We start from the raw sequence: 15,789 nt of genomic DNA, 5'->3' as shown, positions 1-15,789 counted from the left end.
AAGCAAAAGATATTTGTTTAACTTCAAACATGGTAGAAAGGAGATAATTTCAGAATATTAGATGAGCTTGTAAATTAAAGACATTTAGTTAATAAAAACTCATTACCTCATACCTATTTTTCTGCTACTTACAGAGGAACAGAAATCCAAGAACCTGCACAAGATCTCTGGGGGCCCGGCAGGCTCAGCTTGTCCTTGAGCCTGAGAGTGGAGAATCAGGCCTTCCCTCCCCTGGGGGCGGGCACTCCTTTCCATGGCAGTGGTCTAGGTCGCTCCAGAACATCTGGGTTTGCACACTGGCCGCAGCCACCTCCTGGAGACGCAAGGCTTCCGTCTGGGTCCCTAGATGTCACCCAGGACTGCTGAGAACTATCACCCATGTTCACACCCTGGGTGCCCCTGAACCCACTGAATAACCTTCAATAGGGGTCAAATAGAGCCTTGCTACAGAAACATCACTGACACCACCGACACTGACATCACTGACACTACTCTTCTGTGGGATGTTCCAGATAAAAAGATGCCCTTCCCACAATTGTGACCATTTCTGGAATTCTAGAGCAAGGGCCCCATGCATGGAGGAAACCGTGAGGACTGGGACCCTAAAACCAGGGCTCAGGTTGAAAGTCCGCCTGTGTGGCCTTGAGGAAGCCGTTATTCCTCTCTGGGACTTAAGCTTCCTTCTGCAAAGGGAGTATCATAAACCCCACCTCATGGAGTCATTGCAGGGATCCAAGGTAAGATACCCCACGAGCGTGGAGTGGTGGCTGGCTCACAGGAGGAGTTTTTATTTATAAAGATCCCTCCACCGTGGCTGAGAATTTTAACCCGTGATCTATAATGAACATACTGAGCACAATCTGATGAGGCAGGTATCTTCATTTTGCAGATGAAGAGACTGAGGCCCTCGGAGGGGAAATGGCTTTCCCAGGGTCTCTTAGCTGACGGTGGTGGAGGCACACTTTACACCCAGGCATCCTGACACCAAACCTCCTACTCTTTGTCCCGAATGTCTCCATAGAGCAGAACAGAGAGGGGGTGGCCAACTGCCATCAGCACTGGAAACCCCAGTCTGTGCCCCTGGGCATTCAGGAAGGATTCTGGAGCAGTGGTGGGCTGGGGAAGGGTCTGGACGGGCACTGTGGGAGGGAAGGGCAGACGGGGGAGGCTCTCCAGAGCCTCAGAGCCCGAGGCTGGCCTCTAAGGCTGGTCTGTCAGAGAACAGCAGAAGCTCAGCAGGGGCCTGGTTCAGCATCACGTTTCTGTTTTCTGACATTTTTCCTAGAGACACCATGAACCTGGATCTGAGAGGCCTTTGCACGAGCATCCACGCCTGGGGGATGGGTAGGCCTGTTTCCAGGGGCAGAGGCCCTCCCCTGCTTCTCATAGCCTTGGGGGACCCGGGCCTTGTTTGAGGACCAGACAGAGAATGTGCAGTAAGGGTCAGTGCCCGATGGTCTAGGGGGGCCAGGCATGGGACTGACAGGCGCCCAGACAGGAGCATGTAGAGGACTGGAGTGTCTGCAGCTTGTCTGAAGGCTGTACACTGCCCAAGATGCTCATCCTAGCGGGGTACGCAAATCTTCAGCTGGGCATAGGATGTGGGATGCGGGAGCCACATGGCCGTAAGAACTCCATGAGGCAGGTGTGGGCTTTTCTGGCTGCGGGCCGTGTGGACGTGTCCCATGCCAATACAGTGGCTGTCACACGTCTGCACAGCTGGCTCCCTGACTACACCTAAGAACAGAGCCCCCTAGATCAGAGCTCCTGAGCCTGGGCTCCAGTCTGGCCTCCGTCCCTGACTTGCCAGGAGCTTCCCCCGTATCTTGGCCTATAGGGACCTCAGCGTGTCCCGGGCTCGGAAGTGGTGGGCAGGCTTGAGTTTGGAGGCTGCATCCAGCTTTGAAATTCTCAGGTTGAGGGTAGATGTGCAGCACAGTGTAGACCATTGTTTCTGGGGCGGCTGGGCCTCCAGTGGCAGCTGCCGGCAAGATCTGTGCAGGGCTCTGGGCTTATTATTGGACAGCAGGCCTCTGAGAGCCGAGGCGGAGCTCACATTGCCCTGACCTGTCCACCAGGCCCAGCTGAGACCAGGAGGAGAAGATCTGGTCCATATTCATTCACTTGTTTGTCCTTCCGCTCATTCATTCTTTCATACACTCATCAAGCTTGAAACCTATTACATGCTACTAGAGACACAGGGTGAGTATGTGGCGCGTGCCCTCCCAGAGCTCAAGGTGGGGTGGGAGACAGAGCCAGCAGGGGTCACCGGCTATGTTGTGGGGAGCAGCCTACAGGCAACGAAGGCTGGGCTGGGGCTAATGGAGGCTTGGATGGGGACAGTGGCCCTGGGGATGGACAGAGTAGATGGATATGAGCCTTTTCAGGGGTCTGTCAACTGGACCAGCCAGGGACCAGCTGGATTTCAAAGATGGGGAAGAAAGTGGAGGTGGGCATGGTCCCTGAGTGGACATTTGTGTCTCCACGGACGTGGGTTTCAGGAGAAGCAGGCCGGTGCCCAGAGACCACACTGCTGTGATTTTCATCTCCAGCCTCTCCTGTTTCCTCACCTGCAGGGAAGAGCTAGCCTCGGACCCTGGTGGCTCTGGTCTCAGGCCCTGGGACAGGTGGGGCATGTGCAATGCTGAATCTCTTGCTGGCCTCCCTCAAGGACGAGGCTCACCAGGGGCTCCTCTTACACTTGGAGAGAAGCCTGGTGGCTGGCTTGGCTCAGAATGCCTCCCCTTTTATAGTCAGTGAAGGGCCATTCGGAGCAGGAGCACTGCCCAGATGCCCATGGAGGGAGCAGTAGGGAGGCAGCTGGATGCTGACCAGGTGTGTTGGGGAGCACTTACTCTCCTCACCACCCACAAAGCTGTCCTGACTCATGCCTGGTCCCCAGGATGTGTTCTGCACCTGGACAGTAGCCTTGCCCTCTCCATCAGCCAAGGTCCTGCTCCTGCTGGCTTCTCCGGACACCCCTATGGGAACCCCTCTCCTCTGAAAACTGTTTAAGTAGCCGCTGGAATCACCAATTGCCCAAGTACTTTCTGAATCCTTCTGTTCAGATGAGGAAACTGAGGCTGCCAGAGGGGAAGGGAGGCCGTGGCAGTGCTCCCACACAATCTGGGACTTTTCTGGTCCAGCTGCAGGTTTGGCTTCACAGAGGCTGTCCCACGAGCCTCTCCTGTGCTGAGGGCCCCCCAGGAGGGAAGATAGGCACAGTCGGGGGGCCCTGGCTCTCCCCTCGAAGTGTATGGGGTTGAATGCAGAGCGGGGGAGGCAGGCCTCACTCGGTGGATGTGCCCACTGCAGAATTGGCACGGTCCTGGGCTACAGGGACGCGCGGCCTGAGCGGGCAGGCAGGGGAGGGAGGGCGGAGAGGCAGCAGCCGTGCACGGCCCCTCTCCCTTCATTGTCAGGCAGCAGGAGGTGGATGGCACCCATGTGAGCAAGAGATCCATTTCTATCCTGTGGCTCTGCAGGCAAAGCTGACCAACAGAGGAGGCAAATGCGATCCCCTGGTCCCATGGTAGACATCGCTGTCATCACAGGAGACAGCACAGGGAAAGGAAGGAGTGAGGGAGGAGAGGGAGGAAGAGACGGGAGGGCCAGCAAGCCTTGCACCTGGACATCGCGCTTCCCTTTGCACAAAGAAGCCAGAGGAGAAGCACCAGGCTCACGGCCCGTGACGGGGTGATCAAGCTTGTAGTGACTCAGGGTGCTGACGATGACGGTGAGGGAGCCCCAGCCTGAGTCCCTACCATTGGGTAATTGAAATGTTACCGCTAATCTGTCTAACGCTTCCCCAGATAGCAGTTTTCAATTCATCAGATGATCATTGCTATCACCGCCCATGCACGGAAGAGGGGCCTGAGCCCTTGCAGGTACCGGGCAAGGTCAAGCGGCCCCAGCGGGCCGGGCCGGGCCACAGGTCGGGGTGTGGGGCGCCGGAGCTTACAGGCGTGGCCCGGCTCCACCGGGTAGGCTCCAGGCTGGGCTGCCAGGGGCCCCGGCTCCCGTCTGAGCCCTCCGCACGGCCTCCTGGGGCGCGAGGGGCTCCCGAAGCCGCCCGGCCCTGGCTCGGCCCCTCCTCTGGCCCACGGGGCCTAATGCGGGAGAAGCCTTGGCTGGAAACCGTGGAGTGGGCCGCGTGGCTTGCCCTGCTCCGTCCGGCCTGCGCCTCCTCCTGCATGAAGGACAGACCAGGACAGGGTCTACGGAACCTCCCAGCCCCCCACGATTCTGCAAGCAGGCCCTTCCCCACGCCAGCCCAAACCTGCTCCGAAGGCGAAGAAGCAGATCTTGTCCTCGTTCTCCTGCAGAAGCGCCATGACCCTCTTCCCCATCCGCTCGTTCCTCTTGTAGATGAGCTCGTGGCGGAAGTAGCTGTCGATCTCCTGGGCCGTCACCTGCTCGTGCGGCGGGAGGGTGGTGTTGATGAAGCTGGGCAGCTGCAAGGGCAAGACAGAGGCGCCCTCAGTGCTCCCGGGCCGGGGTGGCCGGGGCTTTACGCAAACGCGCCCCGGCAGCAGAGCCTAAGTGCCCCTTCGGTGGGCTACACATTTGGTCTGGGTTTTTCATCAATTCCAAAAACGCTTTGAGAGGAGTGTGGTCATTCCAGTTTTACAGATGAAGAAAGCAAGAGTGGAAAGATCCAGAGACTGAGCAAGGTCACACAGCCACTGAGGTAGCAGTGTGGGGAGGAGAGCCCGGCTGCACGTATGGCTCCCGCGTCTCTGCCCTGTGGACTCTCAGCTTCCTGATGCCAGGGTCCGCGAGGCAGGACGGTTCTCAGCTCCTTCGCTGTCCTCCCGTCAGCCCCCAGCCTGGCGTGCAAGGAATTCGGGTCAGCAAGCGGGTATGGAGGGTCAGCGGAGCTGCCTGGCGGAGCAGAAAGGCCACAGGCGACAGGGGCAGGCCCACCTGGACTCAGGCCCGGTTCTGACGCTCTGGGACTTCGGCCAAGTTACTTAACTTTCCTGGGCTCTAGTTTCCTCGTGTGTGAGATGGGGATTATGTGAGAGCTACGCCCAGGGCACCCTACAGAGATGACAGGAGAGGTCACAGGCTAGTCCCCCAGTGCCGGAGCCCCGGCGGCCACTACCTCCCCTCCACAGCCCCCTGGCTCCCAGGGGAACCCTTCCATCCCTCCTTAAACACTGCAGCTCATGGCCGCCTCCCGTTATGATGGTTGAGTCTACAACCTGGCTAGAACTTTCCCCATTTCTCAGCTCCAGGCCCACTGTCCACACCCAGTTCTGTGGCCGGGGGCGGGTGTAGGGGCAGCATCACTGACACGTTGCTGAACTAGGCAGAGAGCTCCCTGAGTCCAGGGACAGAGCTCTTGCCCTTCCTGGCCCCCGGGCCCCACAGAGGGCAGCTGCCCAGCAAGGCTTCTGGAACCATGAACATAAAGTAGTGCTGTCCTTCCCCACTGCACTGCCTCCTCCTGGGCTCTTCCATTCCCAACATTTTGTCTTCCTGGCCTGGATGTCAGGCCCAGGGGTTCTGGCACCATGGCATCCAATGGTGGATGGGGCCTGAGAAGAAGCCACGGGGCCACGGGGGAGACTGAGGCATGAGTCAGAACATACTCTCTATTTCCCACAACCCCTCACTGTCATTCCACCTTCTGAGCTCTTGCCCACAGGATGTCTTGCATCTGGAGTTTCTTCTTCCATCTCTCTCTCTGTCAACTCAGGCCAATGCACAGAACAGGAGGCCTCTCTGATAGATGGGCTAGCTAGGTGGAGCATCTGGCAAGAGACGAAGGTCCTGCAGGGCTTAGCTCCCAAGGGTCATGTGACCCAGCCACATGGCTTTTAGAGCCACTGACAAGTTGTCAACACTCTTTCTGAGGAAAATGGAGACGTCAGCAGAGGCTGAACCTTCAAGGATTTGGACGGGGCCAGGACATCTGTCTCTGATATCTGTTGGGACATCTGTCTCTGATATCTACTGGCCAGGCACCAGGGTGCTCCCCAGAGTGGGAGGGGAGGGGCTTTTCCACCACAAACTCCTGATTCACTGTTCTGGGATGACAAGGCAATGATATGACTGATGAAACCTAAACTTGTTCAGTGCACAACCCGAGTGGCTGTGTGCAGCAGCCCTGCCAGTGCCCAGAGATTGGTGCCCAATCAAAGTTGGGGTTTGTTTGGTAAACAGATAAATGGAGGAATGGAGCTTCCACCAGTGATGGGAAGGGCTGATTGGCAGCCCCGACAAAGCAGGCCACATTTGGGCTTGATGCAGCTCCAGGAGAAGCTCCTGAATGGGGGAAGAGTTGTGGCTCAGAGAGTTATTTCTAGAAATGTGGTCCTCTCTGTTCCTCAGGCCTCAGGCAGGGGAGAGAATGTGGATGATGGTGTACCAAGAAATAGATATTTGTTCAATCGGTGAATGAGTGCGTGAGGGAATGAGCTGAGAGGCAGTCAGTGGTTATGGATGCGGGTTCTGGAGTCAGACAGCCAGCATAACCTGGGACGGGGTCCCTCCTTTCCCAGTTACCAGTTGGGTTGCCTGTCTGTAACTAGCAAGTTCCTTGTGCTGTCTGAGACTCCGTGTCCAAATTGGTGACGTGGGAGTAATATATGTTGTTGTAGGAATTAAATACAGTCAGTTTTGGAAAGTGCTTATTAGCACAGCACACAGCACAAAGAAAGTCTTGACTACACGTCAGCTTTCTACACCTCGCCTGGGGGACGGAGCGGGCTTTGTCACCTTTCCCCCATGATGGCAGAGGCTACAGTGACGGGTGGCCTTGGGCAGAGGGTAGAGGCAGGTCCGACAAGTAGAAGCCTTCAGAATCATCAGAGAGTCATGAAGGAAGCATCCTGCTTTCCTTCCCTCCTGCCAAGGGTCCCGGCAGAGGCTCTTCCTCCTGATTCTTGACCATGAATGTGCATTTGTGGAAAGACGAATCTCCATTTGTTCTTTAGGGAGCTAAAGACATTTAACGAGGACAAGAACCAGAAAGGTCAATGTCAAAGCCACGACGGAGTTAGGCTAGCCACCAGGGTTTCCGGGGCTGCCCGGCAGCTGGCAGCCGTTCTCTGCACATTTCAGGCTGACGGGCCCTGGCTCCATGCCAAGGATGGGACTTGGGTTTGGGCCCGGGCTGGGATAGAAACAAATTAATGATGTCATTAGACTTGTCAGGAACCTTAAATCTCCTGTGACAAGTTTAAGTGCAGGATGTACCATAAAGAGAACATGTCAGGTCCCTGGGGTGCTAGAGCCATGAGCTGGAGGTGGCGTGATGAGATAGATAGGGCAGGGCAGGGGGTAGGGAGTGACTGCAGTGTAGGGCGCACAACCAGGACAGGGTCAGGCCTGGTGGTCAAGTGCTCGGGTCTACTGATGTCATTGACCTCGATGGTCTCACCCCTGCTCTTTGGCCCATCCATCCAAAGCCACTTTCCATGAACTTCCATGGGTCTAGCTAGGGGTCAGGCTAGGGGTCACAGAGCACCCTCAGCCTGGGTCTGCTGCCCTGGATGAGGCTCACAGCCCAGGGAGGAGTCCGAGCACTGTGGGATCCGTGCCTTGAGAGGGATGTGGGAGCTTGGAGCCTGGCCCCTGACAGACAACCATGTGTTTGCTTTGTCCAGGACGGTCCAGTTTCATGGCTAGGCTAGACTGCCCTATGCCTGTTACTTATTCTGACCCCTAATTATATTTGACCTTTTACTCTCCAAAGTGTCTGGGTATGGATGGTAAGTATATGGCTACTGTACACCTAACACAGGCTGAGGGCTCAGACAGGGCCTCCTGGGGAAGTGGCCTTCGGGTCCCTGCTGATGATGGGCCATTGATGGTGCAAGGGACCTGGGAGCTTTGGAAGGCTAAGGCATGAGCCATTTCTGAAGGCGAGATGGAGGGGTGGGGAGGCAAGAGAGATCGTGGCTGAGGTGCACCCAGCCCCTGCCCCCATCCTGGACCCTGCACCTGTACCTTTGCCCTGCTTCAAGTCTGGACACCGCCAGGGGACCCAGTGCAGTTCACCTGCCAGGGGCAAATCAGGCTCAAAGGAAACCTGAGCTTGCTATCTGCTGAGGTCATCCCATTCCTCCGCCTCTCAGCTCAGTGTCAGCCTCGGCCCGGGCAGGGCCCTGTCCTGCACACTCCTGCCCCCAGCCTGGTTACTTCATGCCCAGGCTACCCTGAGTGTTGACTGGGTCCCCTCGGCCACATAGCTCACCAGCCTCTCCCCCAGCGAATGACACAGGGCAGGGCTCTGGCCCAGAGCTCTCAGACAGGTAGATCAGAGTTAGCTCTCAGAGTCCTGGGCCTCCTCTGCAGGGTCTCCAGATCCTTCCTTCACTGTCTACACTGCATGAAGCATGGAGCATACCCACATGGCTTCCTGGATAGCCATTCCCTGATCCTCCCTCTGTCCCAGCAGGATGGAGCAGCAGGGCAGCAGGACAGAGAAAGGTGCAGGGTGTACAGGGCGGCATGCACGCTCAGCCTGGTCCCCGGTTACACCTCCAGCCCAAACTCACCTCCTCCTCCTGCTCCCTCTTGCCTCTACTGGAACATGCCTCCTCCTCCTGTCCATGGCCAAGTGGGGTTCTTCCCTGACCTCTCACCTTGCAGGCATCCTTCCTTTTTGTCCCAAGTCCATATAAACTCTTGCTCCTGTCACAGGCCCCAGCTGCACCCTGTACTCTCTCTCTCGGAGCAAGGGCTCACACTTGGGTGCCTTTGCTTGGGGAATGTCCCATTCTCTCCTAGGAGACTGGCAGCCCCACAAGGGCCGCTTTCTCCGGCTGCCTTGCCCCTCACCACCCCAGATCCCTTCCCATAGCACTGTGCCTGGTATTTACCAACGATTTCATTCATTCCTTCAGCACCTATTTACAGAGTCCTGCTCTGAGCCAGGCACTGGCCCAGCCAATCAGAATACAGATAAATAAGACAGACCCAAATCCCTGTCCCCAGGGAGCTTATGCTCTAGTGGGGAGGACAAACAATAAATAATCACTTATTGATGAATCAAAATATGAAAGTATGTGAGAAGATGATAGAGACCTCGGCGGGGAAGCAGAGCCTAATAAAGAGGTTGAGGGTGTGGGAGCAGGGGCCAGGCTGCAATTCTCGATCAGAGTTGGGGCCCACCTCCCTTGGATGATGGTGTCTGGGTTAAGATGGGGGTGAGCCCAGCTGATACCTGGGGAAGGGCAAAGGTGAAGCATCCCCAGGGGGCCCATGGAACAGCTGGGAGGCCCACACCCTTGAGTGGTGCATGTGTGTGAGGGGAGGGCAGAGGACATGGGGCTGGGGGTGGGGGAATACCCAGGGCCCACACGGGTCATTACATAGACTGGCTTTTACCCTGAGAAACGTGGGGAGCCACTGCATTGTCCTGAGCAAGGAAGTGATCTGTTCTATCTCAACTGCTTCTTAAATAAGTGGTTAACCAAGCATCATGATGGAAGGCACAGGGACCTAGAGAGGCCTGGGGGGAGCATCTAACTCCATCCAGGGCATCCGGGGGGGCTTCTCGGAGGAAGTAACAATGGGCCATGGCCAAGCAGGAGGAAAAGAGGAGGGAGGAGCCTGAACAGAGGCACAGCGGCATCAACGCACGAATGGCGTGGGGGAGGCTACAGGTGGCACAGGTCAGCAGAGCAAGGTGCATGCGGCGGGGCGCCTGGGCCAGGACACGGTCAGCAGAGGGGAAGGTGGATGCCTGGCAGAGTCATGCTCAGCTCCTCGGGGTGCTCCTCACTCTCTGCCCCACCTGTGGGTGGCTTGACTCAAGGCAGAACACCTTCAGCTGGACTCCAGCCCAAGCTCTAACCACGAGCATCTCCTCAAGGCCTCTAATTTCCCCAGAGGCTGACCTGAATCAGAGGCCCCCTGCTCTTACGAGGCTAAGCTCCTTAAGCCCACATACAACAGACTCGAGTGCTGCTCTGGATAACTTGGGAACTCAACAATTAAGTGGTGTGGGCTTGCGCAAGTCTCTTTGTGTCTTTGAGCTTCAGTTTCCCCGACTGTAAAATGGAATACCTGCAGAGAGAAGGTTGCCTGCACCTGGCACATCGTAGGTGTCTAATAAACGCCATGTGGGTTCATACGGGCCGGGCCTGTGGAGCTGGGGACCTAAAGGCTCTCTGGGTGGGAGGAGGGGAGCCTCACCTGGGCTGTGTCATGGTTAAAGATGACAGCGTTGAGATCCCCACAGTTGTAGTGCTTGATGAGGTCCTCCGTGGTGTAGGGCGCCTGCAGGCTCCCCGCCCGCACGCTCTCGTGCTGCAGCAGGGTCTGGTTCAGGGCAAACAGCACCTGCGCAGAGGAAAGAGCGAGGAATGAGGGCTGTGATTCTAGATCAGCCGAGGGCCCTGACACCTCCAGGCCCGGCTAGCCTCACTCTGCACTTTGGGGCAGCAGACCCTGAAACGGAGACGGCGCGTGGGGCCTAGGCCTGAGTGGTGCAACCCGAAAGCCTCCGCTGGCCTCTGTTCTCATCTGCAGCCCTTTGCCCACGCAGGCCCCCACATCCAATCTCATAATGTGGCAAAATGAGAACCTAGCTGTGTCTGGGTTTTGGAATGATGGGTGAGTTGGTCTTTTGACTAAATTTGTCTTGTTCCTGTGCTTAGGGAAGCTCTTGAGTGAGCACAGACTAATTCTGCAATCAGGAGCATGGAAAACAAAGCAAGACAAACGAACAAAACAGAGAACCACTTAGATGTCAAGGCCCCCACCAAGACCACTTCTCTCAGGGTCCCCCTCACCCCCAGGCGAGGCCTGAGGAGCCAGGCCTCTCTGAACCGGCCCCATGCTGGCGCCTGGCACGTTCCCTGAAGCTCCTCCGCGCTCTGAGCCGCTCTGCGGGGCCCTGGGAACACAGCTGCACCCTCTCCAAGCCTGCCTGGCACGGGGATCATGTAGAGCACCGGACAACAGTATCAGATGCCCTGTCCCCACGCCCGGGACCGGGATCTCTGAGGGGGAGCCCAGGATGTGTACTTTTAACAGGCTCCCTGGGAACAACGTTAGTGGTCTGATTGCTTCTGGAATGAGGACCACCGCTCTAATGGAACACGGCCTGCCCCAGGTATGAGGGCCCTGAGAGATGATCCCAAATGTCCCATTTTAGATGGGGAAACTGAGGCTCCTGAGGGGAAGGGACTTGCTCAATTCTGCACACCTGGGGCTGGAACTATCCCAGACCCCTCTGGCCGACCAACGGGAGGAGTCTGACCACGATGTCAGTTCTTCAGCACAGGTGCAGGGAAGGCTGCTGCGGGTCTGGGCAGAAGGTCGGAGGCAGTCTCAAGCCACCTGTCCTTGTCGTCGTCTGGCCACCAGCATGCCAGTCCTCAGGCCTCGCTCGTGCTGTTTGCACGTCATCATCTGTTTGCCATCTTGGACCACAGTCCCGGGAGGGCCTCTCACCGCACCAGTTCAGTCCCGAGCATCTCCCACTGGGCCCAGTGCAACCTGTCCCACCTGCCCCGTCCCATAGTCATCTGCCACAGTCACCTTTCAAAAGCACAAATCTGATCGTCTTCCTTCCTTCTTTTTTTTTTACCCCCTCAAAACTTTCCCAGGTGCCTCCTGCCCTCCAAATAAAGGCCTAGCTCTTCAGTAGAGCCTGCAAGGCGGTGACCTGGCCCCTGCTGTGGTGATGACCTCACTTCCTACCCAGCCCTCGTGCCTCCAAATACCCAACTACTCAGCACTCTTCCGTCTCTGGGCTGCTTCTACCGTGTTCTCTGTGCATGAGAACCTCCCACCTCTGCACTCCACTTGCAAATTCAGACTTGGCCTTCCAGGCTCTGCTCAAATGTCTTCTCTGGGAAGCAGCTTCTCTGAGCACCTGGGGGCTGAGTCAGGCCTCTCCCCACAGGGGAGGGGTCCCCACAGTCTCCTTGCGTGGCAGACTGACCCAGTAGTGGCTCCAAACTTTAACCTGTCCACGTATCCATGCCCTTGGCCGTGGAACTCTGGCTCCCTCTCATTCTGACATTCTGACTCTGGGTATAAGTAACCATGACGCACAAGCACAGAGGCCTGAAGGGCGCCAGTGCTGCTGCTGCCTCTTGTACCTCCGGGGCCCTGACAGCAGCCTGTGCTAGCCCACCAGGGGTGGGCAGAGCCGAATTGCCTCAGTTGTCCCACCAAGGCCATCCCAGTCCAGCCAGCAGCAGACTCCCAGACTATGTGAGTCAGGACAGCTGAGCCCGGCAGGGGCCCTCTGCCACCGAGTCCAGATACCTGAGCATATGCTCAGTGCTGGTGCTGCCCAGCACAACTGAGGTGATGGACGAGTGACCCGCCATGCTTCTGTTTACCCCGCGTGAACATGACATTGTGCCTGCTATTTAGCCGCCTGGCTTTTCCGTTAGACTCTGAGCTTCTTGAAGATCGGACTGGTATCTCACTCATTTTGTATCTGCAGCTCTCTGCACAGGGAAGAGAGGATGTCACTCCATCCTTTCCCTAGCACCTTAGTGCCACCTAGTGCCACCTGCTGTGGTCAGTCACTTCGGGTTTCAAGGCTCCTCATTAAGCCCCTCAGACTAGACCCCAGAACTTTGGCACTCTGCATTTGGGGCATGCTGCTTCCATGTGGCATAAGTTTCCACCAGTGGCATCAGCCACATGATTCCAGAACACACGATCTGAACAGAAAAGCTCAGGTAATAAGGGGCATACTGAGGTGGGCAATGGGGCCCTTGGGAGGTCCCCCTCTGCCCATCCTCCCCACACTTTTGTTTCTGGCAGGCAGAGAGCTGGATAGGGCTGGGGTGCAGCAGCCCAGGCTGCACCCTGTAATGAGCTGGCTGGAGATAGGTCAGACCCCACCTCTGAGCCTTCTCCGAACTCTGGCGAGCACCCTGAAATTCAATCCAGGACCACCTGGTGCAGGGGGTCAGTGGCAGCTTGGTGGCTGGGATGAATCACAGTAGGCCGTGGCCCGCCTGTTGCTGTGCACATCACTAAGGCAACAGGCACTTCCTCCCACACAGAACACGCCTCGCATGAAAGCATCCACGTCAAGCTGGAGTGCTCCACTTCTCCTGGGGGCGGGGGCCGGGATGCACAGGCTTCCTGTGACCACACCCTGCCACTGCATACACCTGCTGCTCTTCAGTGTCAGCACCACCTGGCCTTGGTGAGGTCATCTGTTCAAGTGCCCAGAAGACCCCGCTGGAGGGGAAATGGCTCCCCTGGGCCTTTCTAGACACACAGAGTCACTTCTGCAGTCATGTGGCTTTCGTGGAGCTAGGAGGTGTTCCCAGGAGTTGGGTTACAATCTGTAGGGTGCTAGGAACGGCCCTGGCGTGTAGTCAGAGAATGCTTGGTCAATAATAAGACTTGAACTTTCCCAAATTGGACCTGGAAGGACCCCTGTAGGTCATCTGGTCCAGTGTTTTTTTTTTTTTGTTTTTTGTTTTTTGTTTTTTAATGTTTCTTGGCCACAGAATCCTTTTTTACTGTTACTATTTTCCAAAGGACTTAGAACTCCATATGTGGAGCAGATTAAAAAAAAAAAAAAAAAGTAGAACTTTTTGTGACTGATGGGAGGAGACCTGCAGCAGAGACCCCAAGCCTCCTTTGTGGAACCCATGGGTCTCCTGGAGCCCAGTCTGAGAACCACTGATCTCATCCTGTGCCCCCATCATGTAAAAGAGACCGGAGACAGAAGCCCAAAGTGGGCAAGAGAGAACTCATCCAGGCCCACGCAGTAAAGCTGGGGGCAGCAGACTCAAAGCCAAGTCTGACGCCCAGCCCAGCACCCTTTGTGGAGCTACAGATTGGGGCTGGATGTCTGGATATCCACTGGCACAGCCCAGGTTCATCCCACAGACGTCTTTCCTCTGGAGCCTTATGAAACAGCCAGAAATAGCCACAGAGTATTTATTATTAGCGTGTTGCATATAGAAAACTGAGACCAGATCATTTAAGAGGCATTCCCAGTGTGGCACAGGCAGTTTGTTGGGGCGTGGGTGGAAACCCACGCCTATCATTCTGGACTCTCGTGACCCCTGGGTGAGGTCTATGCCTCCCACCCCTGGTCGTGGCACTTATCCCATTAAGTGTCCATCTCAGGTGATTCCCTGTTCCCTGCCTGTGTAGACCAAAAGCTTGGTAAGGGCAGGAAGCCTGCCTCTTTGTTCATGGGTCACTGCTGGAACAAAACAGATTTTTCGGGAACCGCTCTGGAAGGCAGACTGTTGACTCCGAGTCACATGCCCTTTCCCTACACCTCTCACCTCCTGGCCATCCTTTGGAACTCATAAAGAGGTCCTCAGCGGTTCATTATAGGGTTGTCATGTTTTTTTGAGCACTTACTCTATGTCAGGCATCTTTTAAGCTCATGTTATTTAATCTTTACAGCAACTCGGAGGTAAGTCTAGTATTAGCTTCAATTTATAGATTTAGAAAACTCAGCCCTACAGCAAAGAGACAGTAAGCAACTCACCAAAGGTGACACAGCTGGACAGGGATGGGATGCATGCTTGGGCTTGGGCAGGCCAGCCCTGGAGCCCATCCTCCTAACTGCCCACTGCCCACTGGGGCCTCCTTCTGCTCTCCCTGGGAGAAGGCCAGCAGAGGTGGTGTCCTGATTCATAGATGGGACACCAAAAAAGCAGACAGTGCCCAAGGCCACATGGCTTGTAAAGGGCAGAGCTGGGCTTTGGAAGGATGTCTGTCTGGTTCCAGACCAGGTTCCCATGACTGGAACTTCAAAATAATACGTGCTTCTTCATGAGCACTCTTGGTGCTTCCAACAGATATAGGGAAGCTATACTTATTCATTCAATCAACAAACATTTACTTTCTGTTGATTCTCTGACCTCCCAAGGGCCCCATCGCCCACGTCAGTACACTGCTTGTTACCTCTGCAGAGATCTGGGGTCGGTGGATTAATTGGGCTTAGTTTCCACCTCTGTGGGGGCTCATCTCAGAGGCAGACATCCCAACTGACCATGACGGTAGAGGGTGGTAAGTGGGGCCTCTGAGGCCCCATGTACAGGCACAGAAGAGCCTCACCCTGATTTCTGCCTCCCCCTTACTCAACCCTGAATTCCCAAGCCTGGCGCTGGTCACAGACTCCCGGGCCTTCACGTCTTCTGCTCCCGGCCACTTTAGAATAACAAACCCTCCTCGCCCAGAGCCTCCGTGGCCTACTCTGGGATAATGTTTATGATAAAGCTTTGACATGGAATAACAAACACTGGGTGGAGGCTAGAGTCCTCTTGCTCCCCCTGGATAACACGTGAGGAGGCCCAGCCACCAGGAGGACCTGAGCCTCCCGGCGCAGCCCCCCTTGCCAGCGCTTGCCCGCCAGGAGCTGGCCCGCGGTGTCTGCGGAGTGTAGGCCCAGAATTTAAACACAGCTTCAAAAGCAGGCTGAGAATGGAGTGAGGCAGGCGCCAGGAGGGTGGGGACAGGTTTATTGTTCCAGATTAGTCTAGTAAACAGTCCTGAATGGGCTGGGGTGGTGAACACCAAGGCCTTGTGCTCACTTGCTGGCCCAGTGCCGTCAGTGAGGAGAGGCAGCAGGACCCCTCTGTCAGAGAACATGCTGCAACCCAGGCTCCGTGGGCCACGCCTGGCTCTCGGGCTGGGGTTCTGAGGTGGATGATGAGCTCTTCTCACCCACCCTGAAACACAGGGAAATCACAGCAAGGGCCCCAACCCACTCAGCCCTGCTTACTGAGTACCTGCCATGTGCCAGGCACTGTTCTAGATGCTGGCGGTTTGGTTAGGGACAGAACAGACTCAGATCCTGCTCTCATGGAGCTTACGTGCTGGGGG

At 56.3% G+C, this 15,789-nt stretch overlaps 1 protein-coding gene across 5 annotated transcripts in view; it reads right to left on the bottom strand.

The window, feature by feature from the left end:
• TRABD2B (TraB domain containing 2B) overlaps positions 1-15,789 on the bottom strand; it is a 207,730-nt gene that overhangs the window by 27,287 nt on the left and 164,654 nt on the right. For all 5 annotated transcript variants that reach the window (XR_011994812.1, XR_011994810.1, XR_011994811.1 and 2 more), the window contains exons 3-4: positions 10,153-10,299; positions 4,280-4,454 (exon numbers count right to left, since the gene is read on the bottom strand). Coding sequence is in view for 2 of the 5 variants with exons in the window: in XM_072724059.1 (XP_072580160.1) it covers positions 4,280-4,454; positions 10,153-10,299 (322 nt within the window). In the remaining 3 variants the exon portion in view is untranslated. The remainder of the gene's footprint in view (positions 1-4,279; positions 4,455-10,152; positions 10,300-15,789) is intronic.

This window comes from Vulpes vulpes, chromosome 10, assembly GCF_048418805.1.
Source record: "Vulpes vulpes isolate BD-2025 chromosome 10, VulVul3, whole genome shotgun sequence".
Lineage (NCBI taxonomy): Eukaryota > Metazoa > Chordata > Mammalia > Carnivora > Canidae > Vulpes > Vulpes vulpes.
This window is presented reverse-complemented; position numbering and strand designations above follow the sequence as displayed.